The 14,477-nt window shown below is 35.5% G+C and overlaps 1 protein-coding gene across 1 annotated transcript in view; it reads left to right on the top strand.

Annotated features, from left to right (window-relative positions):
• The window catches only part of ARMC4 (armadillo repeat containing 4), a 53,764-nt gene that overhangs the window by 4,020 nt on the left and 35,267 nt on the right, over window positions 1–14,477 (top strand). The window contains exons 6-7 of the mRNA XM_010135727.1: window positions 3,039–3,281; window positions 10,712–10,826. Coding sequence (XP_010134029.1) covers window positions 3,039–3,281; window positions 10,712–10,826 — 358 coding nt within the window. The remainder of the gene's footprint in view (window positions 1–3,038; window positions 3,282–10,711; window positions 10,827–14,477) is intronic.

Genomic DNA, 14,477 nt, shown 5'->3' with positions numbered 1-14,477 from the left:
TGCTGAAGTTACGCTGCTCTATACAGAGGAATGTAAGATTCATAGGCTGGAAGGAGTATCAGTAAGAGGTAACCTCTTACTGCAGCCCTAATTTTAATGCACCCTGCTGGACAAGCAGATATGATAGATAACTGCTGGATAAAAGTCAGAAAGAATTCCAGTAATAAGGGCTTGCAGTCTGCCTTTTTACTGTCCAAAATGAGTTCCCAAACTGTTGTTATACAAAGCCATGGTCTTTACATACTCTACTGCTGTCCTACTGCTTTTTGTACTCGATTGCACCGTACCCTGGCTTTTTGGAAGGCCATTCTCTGTGAGCTTTAGGTATCTGCACACAGGTATCCTGGTTCTGGATCAGTCAGTGATGCGATGGACTGAATGGCTCTCCCTATACTAGTGAAACTAAATAGGGCCAAACCTTTCAGGGTTCAGGTACTGTGTTATGATTGTTGATACTGTTTAACTGCTAGCACAGTCCCTTACACGGTTTGGTTTGTGCCATTAAGCACTCTCCCAGACAATGCCCAGACACACCTTGGCAACAGTGCAGGCAGCGGATAGTTTCCTTTAGGCAGAATGGGTGAGGCCACCCTGAATTGTGAGGACAGGAGATTTTAGCCATGTGGATGCTATATTGTGCTTCTTGTCCTCAGCACTAGGGAATGAGCTCCCGCCTCTTTTATTTATTCGTATAGCTGCAGCCAATGATTCTGTCAAAATGCAAACAGATTTTTGCCTGCCTACTCACATATCTTTGGCAAGCTCTTGAAGCTCCATGAAGGTTACTAGCCAGGCGTAGCTCCAGGCTTGAGCTGAATTCATGTATTATGTAGTGCAGAGTCTGGAAGCAGTAAACCCTATCCAAACTCAAGAAAGGAGGGCACTACAGAGCAGGGAAGAAGGATAATATGAAAATACGTAAGTAGATCTGAAGGGATGAGCTCAAGTGTGGCATGAAGCTAGAACTAACAAACCCTGCTGGTTCCTGCAGGGTCACCTAATTATCTTTGAACTGCTCCACGCTATTTCCTAAACCTGAAGTACATTGTTGAGATGTTGTGCTCACTCAGTAATGAGCTGATACATGTGCTTGAGCCTGACTAGCTCAGATTCCAGTTTGCAGGCAAGCAGCCATACTGCTTCTGGACACAAGATGGCCCGAGCCAACACCTCTGTCAGAGTGTAGCCTGCTCATTGCAGAGCCAGCTCATACCGTTCCATCTGTGAAGCGGCTGATATGCAACACAGATAAAGTAGGCAGAGAAAATCAGGGTGGTGGTTTTTTAATCATTTGCTTGCTTTATTGCTCTGTTTTCACGCTGTTCATGTTTTCTCTTGAAAAAAATATTGAAGGGATACTTTCAAATTATAGTGAACAGAGAGGAGGACTCCTCTTTAAACAAAGGCTTAAACGATGAATGATTGAAGTTTCTCATTTATCGGTTACTTTAACTGTTATGCTGATAAACCAGCTTGGAAAGATTACCTTTTGTTCAAACAGTTCTGGTTCTGCCATCAAAATCTCAAAAATACTGATTTTTTGGTATGAAAGAAAAGCCACCTGTACAACTGATTCCTGGAAAACGCAGAGTATTTGTAGCTCAGGTAGACAATTCCAGAAACTAGGGGCCATGGGAGAAGCACAAACAAGAACTCTGTACCCTCAGAGAAATTATCTCTCTGGGGGAGGAACTATGTGTATTAATGAAAAGCTATAAATCAAAGCATAATTATGAGATAATGTACAGGTTAGATCTAGCTTGTTATAGCAAGTGGAATTGTCAAGGTATGTCATAGAAAATGCATGAAAAGACAATACAATATTTGTTAAGAATCCTCTAAGTTCTGAAAAAAAACAAACTTAGAAGATGACACCAGTACTGAGGAATAAAGTCCTGTTCTGAAGTTTAACACACATCTGCCTATAGGATAGGGCCTCCAGGATTTTTAAAGACATATTTTTGATTCTTAGTACCAAAAGAGATATGAAGAATGAGGGAAGTATTACTACAGCAGACAAGTCAAATTTGTCCCTATTTATTTCTTAAATTCATTGAATCACAGAATCACCTGGTTGGAAGAGGCCTTTAAGATCATGGAGTCCAGCTGTTTACCCTAAACCATGTCCCTCAGCACCACATCTACACATCTTTTAAATACCTCCAGGGATGGGAACTCCACCACTTGCCTGGGCAGCCTGTTCCAATGCTCCACAGCTCTCTCTGTGAAGAAGTTCTTCCTGATATCTAACCTAGATCTCCCCTGGCACAACTTAAAGCCATTTCCTCTCATCCTGTCACTTGTCACATTGGAGAAGAGACCAACCCCCACCTCCCCACAACCTCCTTTCAGGCAGTTGTAGAGAGCGATAAGGTCTCCCTTGAGCCTCCTCTTCTCCAGGCTAAACAACCCCAGTTCCCTCAGCAGCTCCTCATAAGCCTTGCTCTACAGACCCTTTACCAGCTTTGCTGCCCTTCTCTGGACGTGCTCCAGCACCTATAGGTCTGACCTTAGGAAAATACATGTTATTAGGCCTGAACCAAGAATAGAACTATTCAGGGCAAACTCTCCAAAGGCTAACTTTTAATGAAAAGTAAGGGTGACCCTTTGGTCCAGAGTGGTGGAGGAGAGTCTGATACACTACGAGCCTAGCTATTGTTAACATGGCAGGAAAAAGTACTGGAAGTTAGGATGCCACAGTACTTGACAGTCTTCCAGTGTGTTTTCAGCTATTTATAGATGTTGCATCCACATGCCAAATTAAAAAAAAAACCTGTCAAACTACTCTGCAGAGTCTTAGATAGCTAAATTAGAGAAATGTATTTAAAAAGGTAGGTAGACTAAGAAACTATGCTGTCTGTCACAGTTCCAAGAACTGATTGGAATGGTTTTACCTGTACTGTGATTTATTCAGTAAGATAACTCATATACAGAAATTAAACATTATACTTCAATTATGATGATATTTCAAATACAAAAATTAAACTTATAACAGTAACATACTGAAAATAACAACTTTTATTTCATTGCTGTCTTAGATTTCAGGAATATAAAGCTGTGGAAGCTTTGGTAGGATTGCTTCCTGATCAGCCTGAAGAAGTCCTTGTAAATATCGTCGGAGCTCTGGGAGAATGTTGCCAAGAACCAATAAATCGAACTATTATCCGTAAATGTGATGGAATACCACCTCTAGTAAAGTTACTTACTGGAACACATCAGGCACTACTTGTGAATGTCACCAAAGCAGTGGGAGCTTGTGCAATAGAACCTGAAAATACGATGTAAGCTATTCATATTTGTAATATTTTAAATATCAGAAAAACATTTTTTAGTAATTCTGTCACAAATATAATAAATTCTAACCTACTGTAAAATGTACCTTATATTTAAAAAAAAAATAAGGAAATAGAACGTAAAACTTTTGCATTTTGGGGAAAATCAAATAAATGTATAGTAATCTGATTTTTATTAAAGTCAAAATTCAAAGTTACAGAGCACCATTTTAACTTGTTGTATCATAGTTACCTGTTTTGTCTTCCTCGTTTACATCTGTTCTCAAATCATAAATAAAATAATAGCTGAAATTAGAGAAACTAATTCTAAAAGGAAATGTGCACATTTACTGTCATGAAAAATAATTTGAAAAATTTTAGAGTATTATTTGTATTTGATCTGTTTTATCCCTCTTCATCATTCCTGTTATGAACTCAGACTCTTTTTGGATCCTTTTCTGCCCTCTTATTCCTTTGCAAAATGAAAGGAAAAGCCTGTCTTTTTACTGAGAGTTGCTGCTTTCTTTGATTTCATGATGTAGATTTGTACAACTTACAAAGATCCTAGAGTTTTATGATGAAATGTTCCAGTTAAATGTTGAGGTCGGCATGTACTGCCCTTACAGGGATATTTACCGCAAGATTCTCAGCATATTTCCCTCCTTATACATAAGGAAGGTCAGAAAGAGAGTTTTATTAAGCTCCTCCTGTTCTGATTTGCATAATTCACTTGACATTCATATAGCAGTGCAGGGAATTCTTTTCCTGAATAGGGCTTTTGTTTTCATGCTTTGGCTGTCACCCAGCGGCAAAAGGCTAGATGGTACACAACTGTAAACATGGGTTGTGTGAACAGTTAACCATGTAGCATAAAAGTATAAATAAATGAAATCACTTTCATGACATTTCACAAAAATTCAACCTTCAGAGTAATGTATTAACCTAACAGATTTAACATTGTAAATCAGCTGAGAAATTTGAATGTCAATAAATATAAATTGATATTTATAAAACCCCAGCCATACTCCAATACTCAGGACTGTTACTTGTAATATGCTGTATGGATAGCTTCATACTGGAATGTGGTCAGTAGAAGCACAAAAAAACCCACAAGCTGCTGCTAAAATTGTGATAGAACAAAGTTCATCTTGTTTTTAAGAAGGACGGTACAGGTTTTTTGGGACAGAGTTTGCAAAGACTGGACAAAGAAATCAAATGTTGAATTTGTTTCATATGAAAAAAATACTCTATTGAAGGTTCTCAACTTTTAAAATGTTTTAAGAAATAGTTTAAAACATTAACAAGTAAGCAAGATTTTAGATCAAGAGTAGAATATACTTTCTAGTACTAAAAAAAGTTACACAGAAATTATTATTATTAATAACAGTGTGACATGTACCTGATATATTCTGCTAGTTGGACTTGTAGTACTAAAAGAGATAATGCTGCTGTCTTTTCTCAATGCAGGATTCATCCACGTGTGGGTAAGTTTGATACCAATCCAGCAAAATATGTAAAAGCAATGCTTAGTTGAAACATCGACACCAGTGCAACTCTTCACACGTTTAAATGATTTGCTTGGTTGAGTGCTCTGTCTCTTACAGGGTTAAGAGCACCACCACCCACCCAACAAAAAAAACGCAAAACAAACAAACAAACAAACAAAAAGGCATCCATTCCTCTCCCTTCTCTTCCCCTCTGACTAGCACAGCAGAAACTGAAACTGTAGCTTCTCATCGAAACTGGTCCTCTCCTTTGGGGACAAGTAAGTCACCAAAGGTGTGAAGGGTACGTAGTCTGTAGTATCACTTTGTTCCATTTGGGACAAAACCATTAAGTCACCTTGTTAGAAACTACTGTGGAGGTTGTTCTCTTTCTGTAAACATTTTCTGAAGTTCATAACTGAAAGAACACATCTTAACAAGGATGTGGAGATGTGCTAAGAACGTATTCTAGAAAGAAGGAAAGCAAAGCCACTTGTAGCCTGTAGGTCATGGCACCTTCCTATTGCAGGCGGATGCTTGGCTGTTTCTGGTCTTCCAGAATCCCTATTACATTACTTCTTTCATGATCATTTATTTCTCTGAATGGCTTGACAGGTTCTAGGAGATCAGTTGCTCTCTGCTATTAGCTTTTCTCCTGACAAATTGGCTGGCAGGTCTTGTTTTCTTTGTCATCTGGTACAGAGAAGCACTGTTTAAAGAGTTACTTTTTTAGTTTGGCACTACAGAAACTCTGAAAGCAATGATGATTTTTTTCTGGATTGTGCTATCACTGACTTTCATATATACTAGAAATGCAGAACAAAGCAGGAACATTTAAAGGGAGTATCAAGCCCTCATAAGGATCGAGAAATTTCAGATATATTCTTACAGTTCATTAGGTGCCTGTGTGTTTAATGAAGTGTGGCTTAGAGACCAAATATTCAGCTGAGCAGTCTCCTGTTTTGAATGTGGTTATACTTGCAGCAGTAGGTATGTGGAAACCATACAGACCAGGAGCTTATGTAGTTTCTGTAAATGATTCAAGGGTAGGTAATGAAAAGCATGGAATTAATATGAAATAATTTTTTATTATGGATTATAAAAAAACTAGAAGTGTTTTGTGAAGTAGTGCACTTAACTTCTGAGGGAAATACTGTACTTTTATCATATGTTCCATGGAGGAAGCCTGCACTGACAAAGAGAGGGTGGTAAACTGGCATAGTTGAGTCTACAACTTTGATACGTCTTCTATGTATATTATCTCTGCCATGTTTCCTAGTTGACGCTTTAACTTCTACAGCTACTGAGTGAAAGGTAAAATAGCGTTACTTTTCTGCACCAAGCCTTTACTTTAAGGCAACTTCAAGCAGTTAAGTGATTCTTATTGACTGTATTGAGCTACATAAAATAAAGAACAGCAGCCAGCTTCTCTTACAGTAAAAAATAAGTTGACTTATCTTAAAGCATAACTATGCAACTGAACTTCTTTACTATTATATGGACAGCATAAAGCTGTTCTCTATGCTATGTTTGCTGCACGGCCACTGACAGAGATGCTACTGCCCATCTTTTTATGTATATTCACCTTTTGAAGAACTTTTTCAAAGTTCTTTTTCCTTTTCATTTGAAAACCTACAGACTTCATCTGTAGCATTCAAAACTGAGAGTTTAGAATCTGATAAACAAAAATGTACAATTATTTTAGCCAAACAGTTGGACTTTCAGTCATTGGTCTATAATACTATTTATCAAAGGAGTCTGCAGCAACTAGTGAAAGTTTTAAGAAACATGCTAAATTGTGGTTTCAAAAAAAGATGAGATTACATTCTGCCAGAATTAAACCCTGTAATCTTACCAGTGAGCACAATACAGAGTCTGACTTTGTTTATTTACATTTGTATTTGTGGTCTGAATTGGCAGACAATTAAACTAGAGTTCTCAAAAATTCTGGCAAATAACACTGTAACAGAGAAAGACGATAGATATGACAAACAGATGTCTAGGCTGTGTGTATATTATGTGTGTTTAAGAAATTCACGTTGAAGTTTCTGCTGGAAACGTTCAATATTAAGTTTGAATTTGAAAGAGAAGTACTATTTCAGATTAACAGATTTACTAGTTTCAGATACATACAGTATAAAAAAATAAATTTCTAGAATTATGATCCACCTCTTGTGCGGATATCTCATAATGTTCAATGATGTCATGATATCAAGGATCTTAAATTAAATTATGTTAAATCTTTATTAAACAACTGTTGACAGTAAATAGCCAAAAAATGTCACTCAAAAAAATTAACTTGTTAAATTATCTGCACTGGTCAAATAGCAAATACCAATTCACTGTAACCTACATTCCAGTAATCTCTGAATGTGTTTTGTTCCATTAAAATTATTTGCCCAGAAGTCATACACTTTATACACTCTACATCAGCTGTTCTGTGTGGAAACCGGGAGAATGTTTTGCTCATACACCTTGCTGTTGCCTTGTTATAGGAGTGATGTCAGCTGCACCCCTTCAGCTCTGCTCTAATCACATCTGGCCAGCACAGGAGTGCATGACAGGAGCACCTTTTCACTCTGGCTGTTTCTAACTGTGGCTGCAACTACTTTTGGTTATTTTGAGAAGCAGAATAATCTACACCTTGTCCTAAATTGTATCAGTGATCAAATAAGAACAGCCTACAATGAGGCACAGATCTTTGGATCAGAACAGGTGGCCACTGGCCATCTAGGTCCAGGTCTATTGGGAGATGCCTCTGCTGTGTTAAGAGCCACAATAGTTCAGAATCTGGGCTCTTTCTTCTGAACTCTGCATATTTATGTATTGTTATGTACTTAGAGTGAAGCACCAGGCAGGAATTACCTATAATAAAGTTTACATTTCTACTTTGGGTGACTTTCATGCCTGTTAAGATTTTGGCTATTAATAATACATAAGCTACATTACATATTTGCAGTCCAGCTATCCTATAAAGCAGTTAAATGTTTCAACTTTAAAATATTACCTATTAAGATTTATTATAGCAATTAAATATCATATTGTTTTGGCTTTCATGGGATTCCCTTCAGCTTTCAAAGAAAGTGTACTGCATCTTTATTAAAAGACCTGTCCTTTAACAGTCCCATGAGTGGTTGGTTAATCCAGATTTAACTGTAGTTTACTTTTATCATAGTAATGTCAATAAATTATTGTAAAACATATATTTTAACATACATATAATTTAACATATAATTTAAGTAAGCGCAGAGTGACTAATATAATAGCTATGAATGACTACAGAATTAAATGCCAACTGAAGTAAATTTTAAGGCATGTTTGCTTGTATTTATTGCTATATGTAGCTATATTACAGCATCCTGTTAATAATGTTATAATTAATTTTGGGAAGAAAATTAAATACGCAAGTTCTATAAAAAGCAAATCAGAAGATTGTTTAGGTTTATAGCATCACAGCTATAAATTCTCAAGATTACAGGTCTATTTTCCCATCTGTTTATTTATTTAAAAAGAAACCCAAATGTGTATTTTCGTTGACTTTAAAAAAGAATTTTCACATAGAAAAGAAACTAATGTCTAAGCACTTCTATAGAGGAGGCATTTTTCAGGGCCATTTGTTTTAGTGTTCCCTTTGTTTTTGTAAGAGTTATGCTCGTTTAACAACCATGTTCTTCCTCTGCTACACTATTTAGTGAAACCATGGAAAGATAAAAAATTGAACTCTTTAGCAATGTTTTCTTAATTGGCAAATATATATTCTCAGTAAGATATGCTTGTATGGTGATTACACAACGATAATTCTTCCGGTATGAGAATTTAAGAGCTTCATTCTTGTATGTAGAGTTCTTTTTCATTTGAGTTAATCTAGTGTAACTGAGAGAATGCAGTAATCAGTGATGAACAAAGTAATCTGCAGAACTCTTTATTTAGTCCATACTGCTTTTTTTGATTTTATACATGTCGAATGGACAGAGGACTACAGTTTCAGATATTCTGAGCTGTTCTGTTGCGTCTAAGACATATGGTCTTTCTGGTCTTCAAGCAAAAGACAAAACTCTTCTTTAGAAAATTAACCATAGAATGAGGCTAGTTTACCTTGAAAAGCTGAAGAAAAGACAAGAAAACTGAAAATTAAATGAAAGTAAACTTTAAATTGAAAAGGAAGTTTAAAAAAAAATAGAAAGGAAAGATAACTCAGCCTAGAGGTTGGGGTTTGTTAAGGGTCGAGTAAAGTAAATGTGGTGGAAAAATCTGAGCTCACTCTTTGGTTTTTATCGTTTGATTATTATATCCTGGTTGAAGCTGGGTCATTTATATTTAACCCCTTTTGGAAAGTACCTCATGTTGGTAAACAGTCGTACTCAACTAGAAGAAAGATTCATGGTTCTTTTTTAATTAATTCCAATATAGGACTAAATTCCTTGTGATTTCCGAAATCAAGGTAGTATTAAAATTGCTTTGAAGTGTTCAGGGTTTGGGGGGATTTAAAAGTTTGCTTTGAACCTTTTAAGTCATCCTTACTATGTGAACCTATATATGCAATTGTGTAGTTCGTGATCATGATGATTCATTTTGTTGCATAAAGGCTTCTGAAGTTGTTCTCTGAATGATGATTTTCTTTTTTGCTGTTGATTTGGAGCTGAGTAAAATAAGCTGTATTAAAATTAGCAGATCTTAAAAAACTTACAGTGCCTCAGCTTAACCATAACTTTGTACAAAAAGCATTATTTTGAAAAAGGTATTTGTTTAACCAGTTTGCATAAAAGCATTATGAATAACATCCTTGGCTATTTTAGAGAGATTTCATGTCCTTAATTATTTTTTTCTATTTCAAATGATGATAGGATTACATACAAAGCCGATTTTATAATTAGTTAAAAAAATTCCTGGCAAACCTATATATAGTGAACACAAATGAGATGGTTTATCTATCTGTTCTTAAGCACAATCTGTATTTAAATTTCTCTTGTATTTATGATTAAAGATGTAGACTCATACAATTTCTATTTTTGAGGTTAGAGAATGAAGGTGCACTTACTTTATCTTCAGCTGATCTGCTTTGCATTTAACATATCATTTTGAAAAAAGGTGTATTTGTAAAAGCCATGAAGTTTTGGTTTACCTTTTTTTCCATTTATCGTATTCACTGGACCCTTACCTGAAGTTACGATCCCCAAACCTCATTGATATGTAAACATAAACAGACGGTGTAGAGATGATTCTAATGATAATTCATTTTTCAGTCTTGAAGATACTTTGATTAAAGTGTGTTTAAGTCATTACAACATAGTGTGCAGTGTTAGTGTTGCTGGTAAGGAAGACATGGGAAACAAGTTACATGTTATTCGTGCCCAACAAAGGATGCACTGTGGTGTAACCATTTTAATTTCAAATGCTAGATTAGAAACTTAGTATTTTAAAATATGTCATAGAGTAAGGTAAATACATTAAGCATAGACTGAATAAAAAGTTAAGTACATAGTTTGGACATAAATATTTGTTTTGGAAAGTATTTGTTACTACATGAAAGAGGCCAGTATGCTTGAATTCAGATTTCACTTCACATGCAGGTCGTTAAAAAGTCACATGCTTATTTTCACGTTTATATGAGTTCTGGTTATAATGTAGTTTACTTTACATTATCTTCTATAAGAATTTTAAATAACAGTGCTGAGAAAAAAAGAAAAAAACATTAATGAGAGTTAATTAGAGAACATATGCTGTCTTTACATCATTTGTTCACACTCATCCACTACAGTAAGCAATATTTACTGAATATGTTGATGGCAATTAGCTGACAATAAAACACAAGCACTTAGATAAAGCACTTGAACACAGTATGTCCAAGAAAATGATACCGAAATTTCTTAAAGCAGTGCTCCAAACAAAACAAAGAATTTAAAATAGGACATTGTCTATTTCATAATTAATTTTTTTTTTCTGTTTCTACAATAGGATAATTGACCATCTAGATGGAGTTCGTTTATTATGGTCATTGTTGAAAAATCCTAGTCCAGATGTTCAAGCAAGTGCAGCTTGGGCTATTTGCCCTTGCATTGAAAATACTAAGGTATGAAAGTATGTAAATTAATAGTTTTGTTATATATATATATATATACACACTCACATATGATTTTTATATTTGGATAATTTCCAGCTATAGTTTGCTGTTTACTACTTACTCTATTTCATTCTGTTAACTGCTTAAAAAAATATGTATTCACTTTTCAAAAGTGAATATTCCTCCATCTAGCACTATTTTTATTATAGCATTCTGTTATAAATATAGCATTCTGTTTTGCCTTTACAGTGCTTACTGAATTTTGGAAAATACTTTAATAACTTATCAGGAGCTAAACTTACTGTTCCCAAATAAATCTGACAATGATGAAAACAGAAAGCTTCTCCCTTCAGACCATGAATAGCACAGGTAGTTGTAGTTGTTCTCCTCTGTGAGGTACTTCAGCTATGTTTTCAAGAGACCATCATTTGGTTTCAGAGCATATTTCAGTCTCAGTGCCAATGTTATCCTTGGATTTTCTGCTCAGACTGCCAACTAAAAGTGCCAGTTGTGAATAGTGGTTGTTGTGCAGGTCAGTTGCAGACAGAAGACTGAGCTATTCATTTATCTCCAGTTTCTGAACAGAGATAAAATAGCGGGTATAAGCATAAAGTAATCTTCAGTGAATTCCTACCACTGACCTGTGGTAAAATAAATGGGCAAAGTTTTGTTTCCTATTAGAAGTTTCCTAGAATACTAAGTAGACTTTTATCCTTAATCCTTGTACAGTAACATCTTCTGTTTCTAATATACCTCTGGATTTAATACAAATTTTTCATCTTCCCTCTGCTATACCACTAATATATGTCCTTCTACATATCATTTGAAATCCTGACTATGTAAAGACTGAAAATTCCTTCAAAGTGCTAGATATCCTTAGCATCCTTTGCAGGCAGTGTTTCCTGTTTGAAATAGAGCACTGTATGGTCATTATTAATTTATGTAGATAGATGGATGTAGATACAGATATATGGACGAAAGTACGGTGAGAACATTTAGTCTCAATTTTTATAACTTCAGCATTTTCTATTTCTTCACAATGATTTCTACGATGGCATCTTGCTTGCCGTTATTCAGACATGCTTGGTATTCCGAATTAGCTTTCCATCTTTTTTTAAAATGAACACTCTAGTATAATAGAGTTTTTTGTTACCTGTGTAACACAGTGGAGTGTATACATGTCTCCTTTGTCAAGATATAAATATACCTGCCTCGCTCTTGATCAATATTGTTATAACTGAATGTTAAAATACTATTTTATCAGTACTGAGGTAATACTTAACTATGTGTAAGACTCTGTGATCTGCAATGCTGGAGTAGAACTGGTCATTGCTAGAGCTTCCACTAAAAGCACTTTTTCAGAAACTAAGGGGACAGAGTACGGTAACTGAAATTATAGACTACATGGACTTCTTTCTTGTTTGTTTTTTTTTTCCTGGGCTATTTGATGAGTGTAAGCTATGTACATCCTTAGTGCAACTATCCTCCTTTCATCTTTCTTGGCTGCCTGCCCAAATGCTAATCTGTGACCCCACAAAGAGTTCTTTGTGGGAGACTGGGGCAGAGTGGCACACTGAAACAAACCTACCAATAACACCCTTTCCTCTGATACTGAATGGAAGGAAATATGTATAAAGCAGTGATTACAGCCACACTGTGGAAGTGCAGTAACTATTTCTGTCTAAATGAAATTCTGTTTTTTTATTCAAAGTTAATAATATTCAACAATTTACACGATCTTCCAAGAAGCACAGTTTGATTTATGCAGTGCTTGTTTCAAAAGCAGTAATAAGTATATGGCTTTAAAAGGATTATGTGCATTCTGGCTTTCTCAAGCCTGTACTTGGGATGGCAAACAATGTTTCAAGTAGCTGTGAGCTTGGAATCGGGATTTGTTTTCTTTTTCTGTTCTTTTGCGGAAGCTGTAGTGGTTCTCTTCTAATAAGGTGTGGAGGTTCATAGGTGAAATAGAACTTGTTAAGAGTATCAGAAACAATTTTTTATAACAATGTAGTGCAGCATCTATTTCTCTGCGCAGACATTTTCTATACATCCCACTTCAGGGTTATTTTCTGTGATATTTATAAAACCTTAGAATCTAATCTATCATACTGATAGAACTGTTCTTGTCATAGTATGTGAGTGTATGGTTAGCTCTCATGCACTTACTCTCACCAGAATCTGTCTAAGATTGGAAAGCCTACCATCTCTGTTTTACCATTAGGGGGTAAGAGCAAGGCCAAGACCTGAATTCTCAAGGTGTTCAGGTGCTAGCCGGTTTTGAGCTTCTGCTCTGTTTTGCCTGCTGTTAGACAGGAAGTTAGTTGCAAAGGGAGCAGAATCCAAGTTCCCATATCCCTAGGTTATGTATGTCAACAGTTTCAGAGTACTTCCCGTAGAACAGAATGGTATCAGTATGATACAATTCCAAGTGATATTGTTTGTTACATTGGTATGATATTTGGTCCGTGACAGATCCAAGACTTTTTAAATAGAGGATATAAATGGTACACTGTAGTACACAAACTGTTAGAGCACTGATAGCCGTAATACCGGTTTGGTATCAGTTATCACTTCTGTATGCCAGCATTAGTTCTAAATATTTTAGCCTTAAGAATTTCCTGCAGAGTGAAGATTTTACAGGTAGGCTGGGAGTGATATAATTTGGGTGGCAGAACTCTCCTGAGAAAATTTTCACAGCACCTGTGAGTGCTACTTGTGAGTCTTAGACAAATATCTCATGATTTTGGATAAATTAGTTCATATGTTTCTTCAAAATGTAAGACTTAAAGAGACAAGAATGTAATTTATTTGAAGGAATTATCTTAATAGATTCTTATTAATTAGTTCCTTATTTCCAAAAGGAAAAGTTATTACTGTAGGCAGATTGGTAATGACAAAGTGTAAGTGCACTGTCCAAGAAACACAAATGTTTATGAAACATGGCTAAGAAAAGTCTACTTAACTCTATTGATGTTGGAACGGCAATATTTGGTTATGATGCTTTTTTGGAAAACAGTGTTTATAAGGTTCTTCCAATGAACATCAGCCCAAACAGAAAGATGTTATTTGCGCTATTATAAAATTCATCCAAAGGCATTGTGCCAATAAGAGGAACAGTGCCAGCTTGAGTTTTCATGAAAATACCTATTTCCTCACAGCATAACCTTTAAATAGAATGTCTTGAAATAATTAAGAAAAAAAAGGAAAATATTGTAGAGGTTATTTTCCATCCTTTATTTAGTAGATTTTTGAGTGCAAACGTTAGAATAGGAATGGTAATGTCAGGCATCATCTTTTTCTCTGTCCTTTGTGCTTGCATATCATCTTTCAACTTCCAAAGTTTCAGTTTTAGCCTTTGTTATAGATACTACTGTAAAGGCTTCCTTAAAGAACTTCAGGAAGCCAGCTATGTATAAAGTTGTCAAAATAATTTAAGTAAACAGCCTGAAACTGGGAATTTGAGAGAAGAGAAAGCTATTCTATTTTCTTAAAATATATTTGTAAAATGACATCTCACACTTTTCTGATAGTGTGATTTTTATTTTCCCCCACAAGTTACTGCATCCCTTTCAGCTCTGCAGTGGAATATCATGGGTGTGATGAAGGATGATCAGCCATCTAAAATTGTCTGTGTATATTTCCTACATACAGGGAAAG

This window comes from Buceros rhinoceros, unplaced genomic scaffold (assembly GCF_000710305.1).
Source record: "Buceros rhinoceros silvestris isolate BGI_N320 unplaced genomic scaffold, ASM71030v1 scaffold40370, whole genome shotgun sequence".
NCBI classification, from domain to species: domain Eukaryota; kingdom Metazoa; phylum Chordata; class Aves; order Bucerotiformes; family Bucerotidae; genus Buceros; species Buceros rhinoceros.
Note: the sequence above shows the minus strand (reverse complement) of the source record. Positions and strands in the feature narration are given on the sequence as shown.